This window comes from Salmo trutta, chromosome 36 (assembly GCF_901001165.1).
Source record: "Salmo trutta chromosome 36, fSalTru1.1, whole genome shotgun sequence".
Classification (NCBI taxonomy): Eukaryota; Metazoa; Chordata; class Actinopteri; order Salmoniformes; family Salmonidae; genus Salmo; species Salmo trutta.
This window is the reverse complement of record NC_042992.1, coordinates 37,374,434-37,392,722: the sequence shown is the minus strand read 5'-3', so window position 1 is coordinate 37,392,722 and position 18,289 is coordinate 37,374,434. Positions and strand designations below refer to the sequence as shown.

General features: G+C 41.4%; 1 protein-coding gene and 1 long non-coding RNA gene across 3 annotated transcripts; one reads left to right on the top strand and one right to left on the bottom strand.

Moving 5' to 3' along the window:
- The first annotated feature begins 172 nt into the window (after nt 1-172).
- On the top strand, nt 173-1,115 carry LOC115176024 (uncharacterized). Its single transcript, XR_003872141.1, has 2 exons — nt 173-259; nt 1,021-1,115. It is a non-coding gene; the product is annotated as an uncharacterized LOC115176024 (long non-coding RNA).
- A 224-nt stretch (nt 1,116-1,339) lies between these two features.
- Nucleotides 1,340-13,182, bottom strand: clic1 (chloride intracellular channel 1). 2 transcript variants are annotated; one of them, XM_029735745.1, is made up of 7 exons: nt 13,051-13,182; nt 12,675-12,753; nt 10,389-10,498; nt 10,103-10,228; nt 8,271-8,377; nt 7,519-7,700; nt 1,340-5,476 (listed from the first exon to the last, which is right to left on the bottom strand). In XM_029735745.1, the coding sequence occupies exons 2-7, from the start codon at nt 12,714-12,716 to the stop codon at nt 5,315-5,317; spliced, it is 729 nt and encodes a 242-aa protein (XP_029591605.1). In that variant the 5' UTR covers nt 12,717-12,753; nt 13,051-13,182; the 3' UTR covers nt 1,340-5,314. The 2 variants fall into 2 exon arrangements, with proteins under 2 accessions (XP_029591605.1, XP_029591606.1); XM_029735746.1 differs by lacking the exon at nt 13,051-13,182 and having other exon boundaries at nt 12,675-13,038.
- Nucleotides 13,183-18,289: the final 5,107 nt, after the last annotated feature.

Genomic DNA, 18,289 nt, shown 5'->3' with positions numbered 1-18,289 from the left:
CCAGGTTGCAACCATTAAAACGTTTAGGGGAAAATCAATACGTTTAGTTCTGAGTTGTCTTTTTTCCCCACCTTCATACCCCCATTAGTATGATGTACATCTTATATTTGATACATAATCTTACATAGTCCCTTTCTTTATTAGTACCTCTGTGCTGTTAATGTGTTTCCTGCCATCTCTCCTATGGACTGCCTCAAGTTCCCTCTGGAGTGTCCTGCCAGACAATGCTGACTAGCTAGCACAGCAGTGGAGATGCAAGGTGAGTGCAGGCTGTACGTTTGTGTGTGTGTGTATGCGTGTGTGCGTGCATGTGTGTGGGCATTGGAGACAGTATTGGGTTTCCGGTGGAGGTGGCATGACAGAAACTTAAGAGAATATACAATAATGTTTCATGGTTGTGTATTGGATTGAATAACAAACTTGAGTGGCACTGCAATTGTGTAATGTTAACTAAAGTTGAAGAGTTAAGTGTGGGAGATGTTTTATGGCCCACTATGCCTGCCTAGCCTTGCCTTCCTGCTGGGTATTCACTACATAATATGAGACAAAAGGCTAGCTGAAAAGGCCAAATGTCACCACTATTCTCTCAGCAAGCCGGTTGTTAGCTCCCTAATGCCTGTGATGCCATCAAATTATCTCTAAAAATAGCCAAACGCTAAGTGGGTGGGACACAGGATTCTGTGTTACTCTGAGGATAAGAGGAAAGGGACTGCTCTGAAAAGTATTTTTGCCACATAATTCAATTGAGGTCAGTAATTTGCAGTGATTGAATGTATTGTGTTAACACCTTTCTAAATGCAGAGCTGGTGTGGTCTATCCACTGACTTTTGGTGGGCCAATTGTATGTCTCTTAGTGTGACAGTAATACATCCCAATGTCTGTCAGTCTAGCAATTACACTATCACCTCCTCTTGTCTCTATTTCAGTCAGTGCACTGACAAATAGGCCTTGACTTACTGAAGTGAAATATACTGAATACCATTGAATACTATTGAAATGACCCTTTTCCTCATCTGTAAGCTCCCTGTATCTGGTCCTGTATGAGAAGAGCTGTGCCATTCCCTCTCAATGTGGTTTATCTGGGGAGAAACACGCCTGAACTTCACCTACCAAAATGACCGCTGTGACACGGACCTGTGCAACGGGGCTATGGCCCATGCTGCCCCCATCTGGAGGGGAGGTGCACTGTGCATCCTGGTTATTTTCTCTCTCATACTAAGCTGTTATCCAAATGTATTGCATTTTATATGTACATTCATCATCATACAGTAACATGCATAACCTATACTGTAATGGGGTGAATCCCACTAACCAAAAAATCTCATTATAGACATACACAGTTTGACACACTGACCGTGCCTTTGTTTACATGTAGGCTTAAAACTCACATACAATATACGCACACACACACACACACACACATCCTAAAAAGTAGTGCACAGTCAGAGTCACCTGAGGGTAGAAATGAGTCATGTGTCTATTGAGACATATCACAGTGTTTAAATGACAATGAAACTAGTGGCGAAACATAATCCACATGTTGATCAAATCCACTGCATTCATTTATAAGAACATTTGTTTAAATAAGGGTTAACATGGCTTTCTAACATTGCTACTTTTCTATGGTGCTATATTTAGCATAACTTTGTTGAAAAAGGATTGGCAGCCATTAATAAACAAACAAGAAACAGTAACCAATTGTGGTTTTATTTTGACCATCTTTTCAGGATGATTAAAACCTGCAAAAGAAATACTAAGTTTGATTGTCATCATCAATAAAGATCTAATGAAATGTCGTTGACTCAATGTACACAACATAATCTAGGTGAAGTGCTATTGCCTTCAAATACAATTGAAGGTGAAGTAAAGGGCTGAAATATGTGGAGGAAAGAATGCATCAAAAGTAGGAAGAAAATAAACAACAAAATTGAAGATGGGTCTTTAAAAAAAAGAGGATGGGTTTGAGGAGGGGATAAAGATGGCATAGATATGTATGAAATGGAGAAGTAAAGGAGGATAATACATTAAAGAAGAATTAAAGAAGAATGTAAAAAGTCCCTGAAGTCATCACTAATCTTACATTAAAATGAAAAAAAAAAAAAAAAAACTGTTACAAGCTTCAGTAAAGGAAAATACAACAGGCAACATTGAAATGAAGACTTGGTCCCTTTTGACAAATTGTCATGGCAACAGGACTATAGACAATTGACCGGTAAAAGTAGGTCCATAGAAACCAAATAAAATCCATAACATAAAGGATTCAGTCATGTAAAATAGTAATGGGTTTCATGAAGAATTTTCTTATCTATCAGATGTGGAGGACATGTATGGGTTTTAAACTACAGATTCATCCCACGGGTTGATGACGCCACTGTATAAAATAGCTGACATAATGCCATCTTAGATGCTAAATATATTGCAAATGACATCTTCATGTTTGTACTATTCAATAACGTGAATTGCACTTAGGGACTGTCTTACAAAACCTTACCCTGGAAGACATACAAAATATATAGGTTCTGTCTTCACAAAGCTGTTGTAAGTTTATGACATAACCATGACTGCACCATCTATCAGTCAGTCTGAGAGCTCTATTCAATCTGTATCGCTGAATCGTTACAGATTGTGCAATAGAAATTCAAATGTCATTTCCGATTGAGCCGGCATATGCAATATGCAGCATTTACCGTGAATGCAGCATCCACTAACGCGGTAACATTGCCTTTAAATTTAAATCACGCTGTAACGCTGACCTTCCGCGATATGGATTAAATAGAGCCCAAACAAATATATCCAGTTCTTTCCCAGGGGACTGAATTTCAAGTCAATGTAAAATGGATGATTTATTCAAAGTCACTACACACTACAAAGCCTTAGTGCTGAGCGATTAACTGACATTTCGCTTTTTCCAGGTTGTTAAACAACTAATGGACCGAAGAAAGTTAATAAATTACTTGAATTCCATTTAGTTAGTCAAATCATTCAGAAAATAAATTATGTCAAGAACTATGTGGGACGCTGGGCTGAAGGGACTTGTTTTCATTAAACAAATATTCAATTTAGTTCAGCGCAGAAACGTCGTAATTAATTACAATGACCACAATCCATTGGGCCAGTTATCCCCCAGCTCAAACAGATCAGAGAGGAAGAGGCAAAACGAGAGGTTTCACTCTCGCCAAAATCTGTCCAAAATAAACCGAATGCAATGGGCTTGGAATGACCTACGCTTGTGGTTTGCCTTCCCGCATTTGCGACGACTCTGCGGATACACGTTTACGCATGCTACGTTAGGTTAATTACACAGACTGAATAGACCACATGAGAGACGAATATACACAACACAACGACGAGAGGGACAGAGACAGTTCATGAAAGTATGCCTTATCTACATTGAAGATCTAGTAAAATGATTTCATCAGACAGCTCTGCAGCATACTTAGGCAGGCTAGCTAAATAGGATGACTAAAGACAGTACAGTATGGGGAGGACGTAATGTTAGATGGCCTGGCTGGCTGACTGCTACTGTCTGAACAGAGATGAGATGATTGCTTTAAGGAAATAAAAATAATAATGTAATCCATTAAAAACTAAGTAATATACACATTTTATTGTTTAGTAATTTCCAATTTTTCTATTGACGTTTACCCAATGTGGACCTGATCAGAGACAATGGAATATTTTAAATGTTTTGGAAATTCAATGTTGACTATTTTTGGCTTTGGAATTTCCTTTAAAAAGCTCTGAAATCATTGTAATGTCATTATTTCATAATCCATTTCATATTTTTTTTAAATAATCAAAACCGAAATTGAAAACCGTGACTATTTTGCATTAATTGAACCGAAATCGAACGACCTAAAAAAGCACTAATTGCACTGCACTACAAAGCACAGGACGCTAGTAGGTTCAAAGGTGTTGTCGATTTAAACAACTTAAAACAACACCCAGCTCAATAGACCTGAAGTAAAACCTTTCATTTGGCTCACTAAAGGTTCACACTCTTCTATTTTTTCAAGTTTGTTTGAGTCTTCCATCGTCAGTAACCATATCAAAGAGTACAAATGCACAATCCCGTAGCATTCTCCCCTTGAAGATTTCAGTTTCAGTTATCTATGCAGTGTGCGTCTCTATTTTTAATGAATGTGACGTTTATGGTTTAGTCATGCGAGGAGCCGTGTGCACGCCTGCATTACATCGTGTAGTTTTCCCTCAGATTACAGTGAAACATGTGACTGAACCGGCTTGGTGCCTCAAGGCCACGCAGAGTCAAGTACTTCTTTAATAACCTAAAGTTCACACAAAGCAGCAACTATAGCCACATTACTTCATCTGGAATAACTCAACTGTCCCGCAATATGAGCCTCGCAGTTTTTTTATAGTATAAAAAATATCCTTCACTTTGAATGGGGGAATGGAGGTTGATTATAATAGCAAAAGAGCCTTACAATGGGGGGGATATAAACTTGATTAACCCTAAACAGCGCTACAAGGCGGAGAAAGGGGAAGCCGAGGTCTGCTGAAATCATTTCCTGTGTCGGTAACTGTACAGTGCTGAGAAACACCCCTGTATAGTGTGCCCCAATGTACTACTACATGACTAAAGACAGTACAGTATGGGGAGGACGTAAGCTTTCCTATTCTCTGAGCCTAACGTCGGACCATTTAGCATGTATACAACGACTGGTTCAAACTGACCATGTTAAAGGCGGTTCGCCCTGAACAATATATCAACAGTGTAATAATATATCTGTAATAATGTATAATTATAGACACGCCTATAACAGACCTCTCTCTTTCAGCTGCAGGTAGCAGTTAAACTGGTCTAAGTATTTGTATGTGTGTAATCACAACAGAAGAGCAGTTTCTTTACGGCTTGGGAAAGAGATAGAAACTAATAGCTGGGAATGTGGCATGTATGGAGTGCAGAATTAATCATAGTGACTGAACACCTTTAGTTGGATGCTACCATATGTAACCTACTGCCCGTGTATAGAACTTTAACTGTGTGTAACTGCCACTGAATATATGGTATTAAGAGTGGATGTGGCATGTGACAAAAAGGGAACCATAAACTATAAGTCTCAGTTTCACAAACTCGTAAATGGCCAATTAAATATTTCCAACTTGATCTTACAGTAATATCGATTTCCTGTACTAAAGCAAGGCTGTTGAATAATATGCGTGTCTGAGAGAGTGCATGTGTGTGTGAGCGCATTAGTGTGTGTGTATGCTGCCACATGTACAGTGTGTGCGTAGGTGAGTGTATAAGATGTATTCACTGGTGTGTGAAAACTGATGGAATCCCCTTCTCCTCCTACTTAAGTGCTTTAGCCACGGCTGAGTAGGCGATGTGTATCTCTGTGTCGTTGGGGCAGGTAGAGGAGAACTCCTCGCGGGCGTACGCAGCGTCCAGGTACCGCCACAGGTTGGAGAGAGACTTAGGGATGGAGAAAGTGCGATACTTCAGACACACAACCTGAGGATTGGACAGGGAGAGAAAAAAAGAGAAAGAACGGAGAGATACATGTCATTTCTACCCCATTGCAAATCATACTGTAACATTGCTTTAATTCATACTGTACATCTGTCTCTACATGCAAAGTTCTAACTAAGCAATAAGGCCCGAGGGGATGTGGTATATGGCCAATATACCACGGCTAAGGACAGTTCTTAGGCAAGACGCAACGCGGAGTGCTAGGACACAGCCCTTAGTGGTGGTATATTGGCCTTATATCACAAACCCCAGAGTTGCCTTATTGCTATTATAAACTGGTTACCAACGTAATTAGAGCAGTAAAAATACATGTTTTGTCATACGGTACCCATGGTATACGGTCTGATATACCACGGATTTCACCCAATCAGCATTCAGGGCTCAAACCACCCAGTTTATAATGTAGATTATAGTGTTCATAGTGTGGTCTGTAAAAAGTATGTGGACACCTGCTCGTCAAACATCTCATTCCAACATCATGACCATTAATATGGAGTTGGTCCCCCCTTTGCTTCTATAACAGCCTCCACTCTTCTGGGAAGGCTTTCCACTAGATGTTGAAACATTGCTGTGGGGACTTGCTTCCATTCAGCCACAAGAGCATTAGTGAGGTCAAGGCACTAATGTTGGGCGATTAGGCCTGACTCGCAGTCGGCGTTCCAATTCATCCCAAAGATGTTCAATAGGGTGGCGGTCAGGGCTTTGTGTAGGCCATTCAAGTTCTTCCACACCAATCTCGACAAACCATTTCCGTATGGACCTTGCTTTGTGCACGGGGGCATTGTCATGCTGAAACAGGAAAGGGCCTTCCCCAAACTGTTACCACAAAGTTGGAAGCACAGAATCATCTAGAATGTCATTGTATACTGTAGCGTTAAGACTTCCCTTCACTGAAACTAAGGGGCCTAGCCAGAACAATGAAAACAGCCCCAGACCATTATTCTTCCTCCACCAAACTTTACAATTGGCCCTATGCATTGGTGCAGGTAGCGTTCTCCTGGCATCCGCCAAACCCAGTTTTGTCCATCAGACTGCCAGATGGCGAAGCGTGATTCATCACTCCAGAGAATGCGTTTCCACTGCTCCAGAGTACAATGGTGGCGAGCTTTACACCACGCCAGCCGACGCTTGGCATTGTGCATGGTGATCTTAGGCTTATGTGTGGCTGCTCAGCCATGGAAAACCTTTTCATGAAGCTCCCGACGAACTGTTCTTGTGCTGACGTTGCTTCCAGAGGCAGTTTGGAAATCAGTAGTGAGTGTTGCAACCGAGGACAGACGATTTTTACTCGGTGGTCCCGTTCTGTGAGCTTGTGTGGCCATCCACTTCCCGGCTGAGCCGTTGTTGAGCCTAGACGTTTCCACTTCAGAATAACAGCACTTACAGTTGACCGGAGCAGCTCTTGCAGGGCAGAAAATTGACGAACTGACTTGTTGGAAAGGTCGCATCCTATGACGGTGCCACGTTGAAAGTCACTGAGCTCTTCAGTAAGGCCATTCTACTATCAATGTTTGTTTATGGAGATTGCATGGCTGTGTGCTCGATTTTAAATACCTGTCAGCAATGGGTGTGACTGAAATAGCCGAATCCACTAATTTGAAGGGGTGTCCACATACTTTTGTATATATAGTGTATTTTATCCGTATAATCTGTTTATTGTGCCTGTCTGTATATTCTGTTTATTGTGGCAGGACCATTTCACAGAGTCAAATTCCTGAACATGCAAATGTCTTCGGTGAATAAAGGTTTTTCTGATTCTAAATACACGTCGCTACTGAATAACCAAAATAAAAGTAAGATACAAAAAAGTAAAGACCAGAAAAGTAACAGTTACAGCCAATAAATGTTTATAGTCCAAAAAAGAATGATCAAAAGAGCCCATTGGATCTTTGCAGTTTGCACTGAAGTTAAATTTGTACATGTGGCAGCATTTAGCTCACAAGGGGTCCACCAACCCCAATTAATACTGATTTGATTATGGACTTCACACTAGGCCACAAGCAGGGCTTAAAACAAAGAATTACCTTGACGATGTTCAGCTTGGGCAGCAAGTTGCAGTCGGCCAGAGTGAGGTCCTGCCCATCCAGGAAGGGGCGGGTGGAAGAAGTGACCTCATCAGCACTATTCTCGTCAATCTCCTCAGGAAGTGGGGAGCCAAGGTAGTCATCTAGTTTCTTCAGGGCCTTGAGCAGGCCTTTCTCTAGGTCTGACCACACAGAGAACACACAAAGTACAACACATTTATTAAGACTGACACGTACATAAACAAACTATAGTACGCGCAAAGCTAAAGCTCCTCACTAGTATCATGCAAGTAAAGCCTTCATAGAGCTCCCTGCAATTATATTGAATCAGGAATTGAATGTGCAGCACCATGAAACAATGCACAATACAAAGGAAATATGACTAACACCCATATAAATATAATTACTTGAATTATTTGAACAAAAACATAATTGAGGACTTGAGGCACAGATGTAAATTGTTGAGTTAAAGAGTAATTTAAAATGACTCATTGCATATGACAAATGCTTATCTTAGTGTGTACTTTCACTGTACTTCTGAAAGCGTTGCTAAAAATACAAGACCACAGGCAACCGGTTTGTGAAGAGAAGCAAAGCTCAGAGCATAATGCCATTAACAAAGACACTCCCTGCTGCTCTGGAATACAGAGACAGATTGTGCGAGTTCATGCAAGTGCTTGTTAACACGCAATAGTGTTTCTGTACATGAAAGGGTCGGGCTCAGTTCATCCTGATTTGTCATTGTCACTCACTGTCATTGAGCTGGGGGTTTGAATTCTTGATGTAGGCCGAGAACTTGGAGAACACGTCCACGCCAGCTGTGTTAGACTCAGGGTTCCTGGAAGCCATGCGGGGGTATCTGGGGAGGGGGTGGAGGACGTATTACAAATTTGCCATCTAGCAGACCTCAGTCAGCAAGTTATCATGGGAGAACGCATGTTGTCTTCAGAGAGGAACATAGGAAGTAATGTTAAACACATAAAGTACATGCAAGGACAGTACATAACCTATCAACATACTTTACAGAGGCAAACAACAGATACAAATGATTATACAAAGGAAGCTAAGCTTCTCCTAAAGTAAATTGAATTAAATTGCCAACCTTATATATTTACTTCTGTCTATACAGAAATAATTAAAATCATTCAAAATAAGCTAGTACACCAGAATGCATGATTTGGCCCCAGATGATTATTAACTTCATTAAAAAAAAACAAGCTGTGGATTGTTCTAAATCACAAGCGCATAGCCTACAGTTGGAAGGCCCGCAATTTGGGCACTGCGTGCATTTAAATACCAAATAGATTATTGTTGAGTTACGACTGTGTCAGAAGGTGGGTGTAGCTGGTGCATGAAGTCAGGCACAGGAGAGCAGAATGAGTGAGCAACGTACTTTACTCAAAATAAAAGGCACAAGGTAACAATACACTTGACCAAAAATAAACGGTAATCAATTACGCACGGGTGAAAACAGCACCCATCGAAAACCAGCCATAACGTACCGAATGAACATAGAAACAATCACGCACAAAAACATGGGGGAAACAGAGGGTAAAATAAATGAACATGTAATTGGGGAATGAAACCAGGTGTGTAGAAAACAAAGACAAAACAAATGGAAAATGAAAGGTGGATCGGCGATGGCTAGAAGACCGGTGACGTCGACCGCCGAACGCCGCCCGAACAAGGAGAGGGACCGACTTCGACGGAAGTCGTGACAGACTGTCAGTGAAAAGCAGCTAAAATAGGGCCAGGCATATCGCTATATTTCAAAATACAATCGCTATTGCTGGAAAGAGAAGACAATAAAAATACTCTAATCAATTTTTTTGTTATCAAAATTCTCAATTTGAGCAAACCAAAGCCTTTCTTATTGGCACCAGCAGAGAGCATCCTCCTTATCCCCGGTGAGTGCGCATATTCACTCATCATTAGATCGGTGCAACTTGAAACTTTGTTTTTGGACAATCATTTCCTCCTCCAGGTTAGATGGACATCATACTGTATAATTTCTGTCTCCCCTTTTCGTAGGCCTAGATTAGACGCCTGCAGACAAGGTCGTAATTATTGATCTATTTGTCAGCAGTAGCCTATACTTTTTGTAACCCTGTACTTTTTGTTGTATTAAAAAAGATTCTGCTAATGTCTCCAGTCATACAAAGTTTAGTAGAATTGAAATGAAATGTATTTATAAAAGGCCACATTTTTTCCTGTGCAAAGAAAGGGGAAGAAACGTATCTGATATAGCCTATAGCCTAGGCCTACTCTGCTCCACAACACGCTCAGCAATGCATTGAAGGATATTTTTTGCAAACAGTGATAGAGTTATATTATTAGCCTAAATTATGACTATCCAATCTAATCAGAATAGTAGGCTATCTCACATAAGTCTACAAATGTGATGATAGATGCATGGAATGCTTTATTATAAAAAATGTGCTTCCCCAAACTTGAAATTCACTCACCACCTATGAACATAGATCTGGAAGGATATGGAACTTTGCTTGATTCAAGTAGCAGCATAACTGTCTGATGGTTTGATCAGAGGATGGAATAAGAATAGAATGATGGAAGGAGTGATTACTTTGGAGGGGACAGGTTCTCCTCCAGGAACTCTTCTATCTTGTTGGTGTCGGTTTTCACCTCCGTCCCATAGAGCAGGAAGGGGGGCTGAGCACCAGGTGCTAGGTCCTTAAGGATGTCTGGTTTCCTATCAAGAGAGAGAGAAATGACAGAGGGAGAGACGGGAAACAATGACAGCATTATAGTGAGTGAGTAAGTAGCTTAGGCATGTGCAAATGTAATATAAATGTATATGTAATATAAATGTATATGTAATATAAATACAGATTGATAGGCATTAGACAGACCTCTTCATGTCCACGGTGGTGACGTTGAATGTTACTCCTTTAAGCCACAGCACCATGAAGAGGCGCTGGGAGAACGGACAGTTGCCAATGCTCTGGCCATCACTGCCTGCCTAGATTGGGATAGAAGGCCACATATTATGGTCATTCATCCGAACAAGAAGATCATATACTACCCAAGAGAGATAGGGGAAGTCAAATAGGGATTACCCTCAAAGAGGGTAATGTGTGACAGAGCAGGGCTGTGGGTCTCTTGAAATTTGAATGGTGGGGAAATGAACAGGAAGTAAGCATTTTAAGCTACTACCACAAGGACATCTTTCATACCCGAGGGAAAAAAAGGGTTCCAAGTCTAGATATTCACACAGAGAAATCATTATAAGAGAGTGAAAAAGGGGTACCCTATCTTTATATTGGACAATGTTTTCCTCTGAATGACCACACCCCTGGGCTGCTCTGGCCAGCTTATGAAATATACACTGAACAAAAATATAAACGCAAGAATTTCAAAGATTTTACTGAGTTACAGTTCATATAAGGAAATCAGTCAAATGAAATAAATTCATTAGGCCCTAATCTATGGATTTCACATGACTGGGAATACAGATTTGCATCTGTTAGTCACAGATACCTTAACAAAAAGGTAAGGATGTGGATCAGAAAACCAGTCAGTATCTGGTGTGTCCACCACATGCAGTGCGACACATCTCCTTTGCATAGAGCTGATCAGGCTGTTGATTGTGGCCTGTGGAATGTTGTCCCACTCCTCTTCGATGGCTTTGCGAAGTTGCAGGATATTGCTGAATGGGTGACATGTCTGGTGAGTATGCAGTCCATGGAAGAACTGGGTCCTTTTCAGCTTCCAGGAATTGTGTACAGATCCTTGTGACATGGGGCCGTGCATTATCATGCTGAAACATGAAGTGATGGCGGTGGACGAATGGCATGACAATGGGCCTCAGAATCTTGCCATTGATAAAATGGAATTGTGTTCATTGTCCATAGCTTATGCCTGCCCATATCATAACCCTACTGCCACCATGGGGAACTCTGTTCACAACATTGACAACAGCAAACCCGCTGGCCCACACGACGCCATACCCGATGTCTACCATCTGCCCGGTACAGTTGAAGTCGAGATTCATCCGTGAAGAGCACACTTCTCTAGCGTGCCAGTGGCTATTAAAGGTGAGCATTTGCCCACTTATGTCGTTTATGACGCCGAACTGCAGTCAGGTCAAGACCCTGGTGAGGACGACGAGCACGCAGATGAGCTTCTTTGAGGTTTCTGAAATTCTTCAGTTGTGCAAACCCACAGCTTCATCAACTGTCCGGGTGGCTGGTCTCAGATGATCCAACAGGTGAAGAAGCCGGATGTGGAGGTCCTGGACTGGCGTGGTTACACGTGGTCTGCGGTTGTGAGGATGGTTGGACGTACTGCCAAATTATTTAAAACAACGTTGGAGGAGGCTTATGGTAGAGAAATTCACATTCAATTCTCTGGCAACAGCTCTGGTGGACAGTCCTGCCGTCAACATGCCAACTGCATGCTCCCTCAAAACTTGAGACATCGTGGCATTGTGTTGTGTGACAAAACTGCACATTTTAGAGTGGCTTTTTATTGTTCCCAGCACAAGGTGCACGTGTGTAATGATCATGCTGTTTAATCAGCTTCTTGATATGCCACAACTGTAAAGTGGATGGATTATCTTGGCAAAGAAGAAATTCTCACTAACAGGTGCACAATATTTGAGGGAAATAAGCTTTTTGTGAGTATGGAAAATGTCAGGGATTTTTGTTGTTAGCTCAAGAAACATGGGACCAACACTTTATATGTTACGTTTATATTTTTGTTAAGTATAGATTAAGGAGCCTATATACCATATGTATTATCTTAATGTGCATTTAATTAGATTATAAAATGTTCTGGCCATTCAACTGATATGCCAAATGGGATACAGCAATAGGCATAGCTAATATGTTAATAAAATAGCGTCATTTATTACTACTATCTTATTGATACTACGAAAACCATTAGGCCTGCTTTCTGTAGGCATTCAGTCTTCAAACAAATGGCGCGAGGGACCTGTGGCAACAGTTTACGTTTCTCACTGATAAGTTATCTTGTTGCAGAAATGCCTGGGTTATAATGACGTTTTAGTCAAATAGATTACATTGTACCACATAATGACATGTCGGCAGCGAAAAGTAATGGCGCATTGTTTACAATGTAACTTGTCCAAGATAGGATTATGCATGTCACCGAATGGATTTGATGATGTTGCTTACCTTCACAAAAAGTTCAACTTGAGGTTGATTTTCGTCACTCATCTTTTTGTTTCAAGTGTTGCTGCTGGAACTGGAATACCTAAAGGTGACAGAACTGTTTCGTTTTTGGATGGGTAACGTTAACAACTCTCAATGTGCCGTCTTGCACTAACTTTCACATATTTGACTAATTTCAATGATAAGCACAACCGATGTCGACCAAGGGCTTGGCCGCTCTATCTGCTATAGTCAGCCAGATAAATTCGATAGTTTATATTAACTAATACAAACAAGCATCAGGAAAAAATAAGGTCTTACTGTAAACCGTTATGACTTAATTAATAACAACCTTTCACGCGAGTTTGGTGAGTAACAATGTAGTCTAAATTGTTCTTACCTCGCTCAACGTCCTGTGTGGAACTTGCAGTTAACGCCTTGTTGGTTTCCCCTCCCTCTGTGTCGCTTGCTACACACTCATTCCTCCATTTCCTGGAAAGTCCACATACAAGTGATGTTTAGAACTCCGTTGTAACCCTAACCGAGCGCCCCGAGCGAATAGCGGTGATAAGAAAGAAAGGCACCCGATTGTGTACGTGAACGAGATGGGGACAGGGGGGTGGGGGTGGGACAGGGAGACCTTGGTGGTCGTCTATGTAATTTGGGCTATGACATCAAAAATAAGCCTTCTGTAGCTAGCCTGGCCTACCCAACGTGGAAGGAATTGCGGCTGTACCAAATTGTAATACAGTAGCCTACCGTAGATGAAGACAGCAGATATTTAAGGATCTGGCCCTTTTTTAAAAACATTTTCTCCTGAAATTACATACCCAAATCCAACTGCCTGTAGCTCAGGACCTGAAGCAAGGAAATGCATATTATTGATACCATTTGAAAGGAAACATTTTGTGGAAATGTTAAATTAATGTAGGAGAATATAACACATTAGATCTGGTAAAAGCTAATACAAAGAAAAAAACATGCGTTTTATTTTATATTTATGTTCCGTCTTTGTAAATGACATCGCCGAAGTCGAGGATCGGTAGGATGGTCAGTTTTACGAGAATGGCCACAATGTATTATTCCAGTTTAGGAGCTATTTAGATTTTGGCCACTAGATGGCAGCAGTGTACATGCAACGTTTTAACTGATCCAATGAACCATTGCATTTCTGTTCAAAATTTTGTATCAAGTTGTATCACCTGGTTCACCAACTACTTCTCTGATAGATTTTAGTGTGTCAAATCGGAGTGCCTGTTGTCCGGACCTCTGGCAGTCTCTATGGGGGTGCCACAGGGTTTAATTCTCGGGCCGACTCTCTTTTCTGTATACATCAATGATGTCGCTCTTTCTGCTGGTGATTCTCTGATCCACCTCTACGCAGACGACACCATTCTGTATACCTCTGGCCCTTCTTTGGACACTGTGTTAACTAACCTCCAGACTAGCTTCACTGCCATACAACTCTCCTTCTGTGGCCTCCAACTGCTCTTAAATGCAAGTAAAACTAAATGCATGCTCTTCAACCGATCGCTGCCCGCACCTGCCCGCCCGTCCAGCATCACTACTCTGGACGGTTCTGACTTAGAATATGTGGACAACTACAATACCTAGGTGTCTGGTTAGACTGTAAACTCTCCTTCCAGACTCACATTAAGCATATCGAATCCAAAATTAAATCTAGAATCGGCTTCCTATTTTGCAACAAAGCATCCTTCACTCATGCTGCCAAACATACCCTCGTAAAACTGACCATCCTACCGATCCTCGACTTCGGCGATGTCATTTACAAAATAGCCTCCAACACTCTACTCAACAAATTGGATGCAGTCTATCACAGTGCCATCCGTTCTATCACCAAAGCCCCATATACTACCCCCATATACTCGTTGGTTGGCCATCGCTTCATACTCGTCGCCAAACCCACTGGCTCCAGGTCATATTCAAGTCTCTGCTAGGTAAAGCCCCGCCTTATCTCAGCTCACTAGTCACCATAGCAGCACCCACCCGTAGCATACGCTCCAGCAGGTATATCTCACTGGTCACCCCCAAAGCCAATTCCTCTTTTGGCCGCCTTTCCTTCCAGTTCTCTGCTGCCAATGACTGGAACGAACTGCAAAAATCACTGAAGCTGGAGACTCATATCACCCTCACTAGCTTTAAGCACCAGCTGTCAGAGCAGCTTACCGATCGCTGCACCTGTACATAGCCCATCTGTAAATCGCCCATACAACTACCTCATCCCCATACTGTATTTATTGATTTATCTTACTCCTTTGCACCCTAGTATCTCTACTTGCACATTTATCTTCTGCACATCTCTGCACAGTGTTTTATTGCTATATTGTAATTACTTCGCCACCATGGCCTATTTATTGCCTTACCTCCCTTATCCTACCTCATTTGCACATACTGTATATATAATTTTTCTACTGTATTATTGACTGTATGTTTGTTTATTCCATGTGTAGTTGTTGTGTTGTTGTATGTGTCAAACTGCTTTGCTATATCTTGGCCAGGTCGCAGTTGCAAATGAGAACTTGTTCTCAACTAGCCTACCTGGTTACATAAAGGTGAAATAAAAAATAAATAAAAAAGTCTGCCCAAATGTGCCTAATCGGTTTATTAATACGTTTTCAAGTTCATAACTGTGCACTCTCCTCAAACAATAGCATTGTATTATTTCACTCTAATAGCTACTGTAAATTGCACAGTGCAGTTAGATTAACAAGAATGTAATCTTTCTGCCCATATCAGATATGTCTATTTCCTGGGAAATGTTCTTGTTACTTACAACCTCATGCTAATCACATCAGCGCACGTTAGCTCAACCTCTACAGGACACCGATCCTGTAGAGGTTAATTGTAGGTTGTCAGCTCATTGAGTCAGGCACTCATGCTTCAGTAATACGCTTATGTAACAGACCTTTGACGGTGTGTGACACTTAATCAAGTGTTCTGGTGTATTCATTTTCTGAAATGTGTCATTATGTACTTAGACAATGATCTAAATAGAAAAGTATATATTTGACTAATTCAAGTTTCTGGAATATTGTGATATCATGTGTGTTTATGAATGTTTATACGCTTTGCGCCAGAGGAGGATAAAACAAAAGCACTATAGCTAAAATAATACAAAATATGACATCATGTTGATACATAACCTTACATTCCTCTGGGGAAATACTGTAGGTGCAAACTGTGTTTATATCTTGCCTATGAGATCAATGAGATGTGCTTATTTATATTGAAGTGCTTGTATTGAAGTATTTGTATGTGGGTGTTTGGTGTGGCAGAGCAGAACCCCACTGAATCCACTAACCCGCCAGTCACCTGGATGAAGTACTCTTTTCTGGACATTTGACAGCATCGGGCCTAGTCTTAGATTCACCAATGTGCTTTCGTCTCTCTGATGGACTTCTTCGCGATTGGTTTGAAAGTGAGTTGCAGACAAACAGGGTGGAGAAAGATTCCACCAGCCTGTCTGCCAGCTCAGTTTGGCTGCCAAAGTTGCCAATGGGGCCACGGTGAGGACATAACCTGTTACACTAACGTTATGGGGCAATACACACTCACTCTCTTACTGTACAAGACACACTAATGTAGACTAATGTGTATAGACACCCAAATGATGCAAACTGACATTAGCTTGAGTTGATGTCCACACACCAGCTCAACCCTTACACTAGACATAGGCCAACCCTAACCATAGATGTTTCATAAGTTTGTCTTTCATTTCTTGTACCTTTTTCTCAGTTACCTTTTCTTATGTTTGACAGATTGGTAGCCTCCTAACTAAAGCAGTATTTGCACAACTTATTATCGATTATTGTTTCAGCATTTTTAGGCCACTTCATTTGACAAAACCAATGACATTTCTGAGTAAAGAAGTGTAGAGGACTCTATTGTGTCACCAATGAACAACAGCACCTTTTATTTCCGTTTTGTGACATAATTCGATTTATTTATTATTCAGAATAATATTACAGCAGTGTGTGTTTCGTAGGGTAGGGTAAAGGCACTTCGAGTTGTTGCAGATCATAGTTGCAAGTACTATTCAGTTGATGAATGTTATTAAAGTAGATCAGGAGTTACAATGTAGGCATTTATTTCTGAGCTCAGGGTGCCAAACCTAGTTAATAGAGGATGGAATGTAGTCTCAAACCTGTTTAAACAATGTGAACAGAAGGGAAAAGGGTTTCAACAGTGTGAACAGAAGTGTAACAGGTTTATACAGTACTGTGCACAGAAGTCATTTTTACATTGACATTTGTGTAATTTAGCAGATGCTCTTATCCATACTCTTAGGAAAAAAGGTGCTATATAGAACCTAAAAGAGTTCTTTGGCTGTCCCCATAGGAGAACCCTTTGAAGAACCCTTTCTGGTTCCAGGTAGAACCCTTTCCACAGAGGGTTTTACATGGAATCCGGAAGGGTTCTACCTGGAATCAAAAAGGGTTCTACCTGAAACAAGAAAAGGGTTCTCCTAAGGGGACAGCCGAAGAACCCTTTTGGAACCCTTTTTTTCTAAGATTGCAGAGCGACTTACATTAGTGCATTCATCTGAAGCTAGCTAGGTGAGACAACCACATACCACAGTCATAGTAAGTACATTTTTCTTCAATAAAGTAGCTATCAGCAAAGCCAGTGCTAGTAAGAGAAGACAAGTGGGAGTGTTAGTGCAAGACAGGCAAGGGTGTAACGGCTCGATCACAACGACAAATGGTGGGAGGAGGGGGGGGGGTGACAGGATTTCCAGTCTAATTCCACCAGGCAAGCAGGGCGGCGCTGAGAGCTGCAGTTACAGAGACATGGACGGAGCTGGCCCTGTTACACAAGTCTGTCTGGCAGCATGAGAAGTGCTGATGACACCAGCACCCAGGATGGTTGCAGTGGTGGTCTTGCCACACAGGTCTGTATCCAGACAGCAAGGTCTGTGTCCTTGCCACACAGGTCTGTGTCCTTACTTTCTTCTCCGGTGTAGCAGTTGAGAGTGGAGTTGTCACACACCATGTTTGTGGGAAATAAACATGTCCAGAATATTCCCACACTGCACTGCTTACAGGTCAGAGACTGGGCTGTTGCACATGGAGGAGAGGCAAGAAGTTGATGAATCACATGCAGTGCAACACAATACAATACAATACAAGCAATGATACAGTAGATAGGTAGGAGCACCTGACTGAACACGTGCTTGCTGCTTATCACGAATAGCATCAGGTGGAAGAATGCAAGGAGACAGCATGATAAAAAACTGAAACATACATGTTTAGACGTTCACAGCAAGTATAGATATTAGGTATATACATTAAGATGAATGGTCTACTCGATTGTGTACTGTGTAAATTGATATTGTACACACAGTGCAGCCCCTGTGTCAGGTACATCGTAGAAGCCAGACCAAGGCGCAGCGGGTATCATACTCATCTTCTTTATTTATGATAAGAGAACACTTAAACAAAAATTAAACTAATGCCAAACAACAGTTCCGTAAGGACACAAGCACTATACGAAAAACAACCCCCCACAAAACCCAAAGGAAAACAGGCTGCCTAAGTATGGCTTCCAATCAGAGACAACAAAAGACACCTGCCTCTGATTGGAAACCACACTCGGCCAAACCTGGAAAACGGAACATA

What these genes read in the sequence shown, in the direction of transcription:
- clic1 (XM_029735745.1), bottom strand. Translation starts at nt 12,716, where the DNA reads ATGAGTGACGAAAATCAACCTCAAGTTGAACTTTTTGTGAAG. An exon ending in AAACCCCCAGCTCAATGACA is followed by an intron (nt 7,701 to 8,270) that starts GTGAGTGACAAT and finishes CTGTGTGGTCAG; the next exon opens with ACCTAGAGAAAGGCCTGCTC. An exon ending in CCAAGCTGAACATCGTCAAG is followed by an intron (nt 5,477 to 7,518) that starts GTAATTCTTTGT and finishes TCCAATCCTCAG; the next exon opens with GTTGTGTGTCTGAAGTATCG.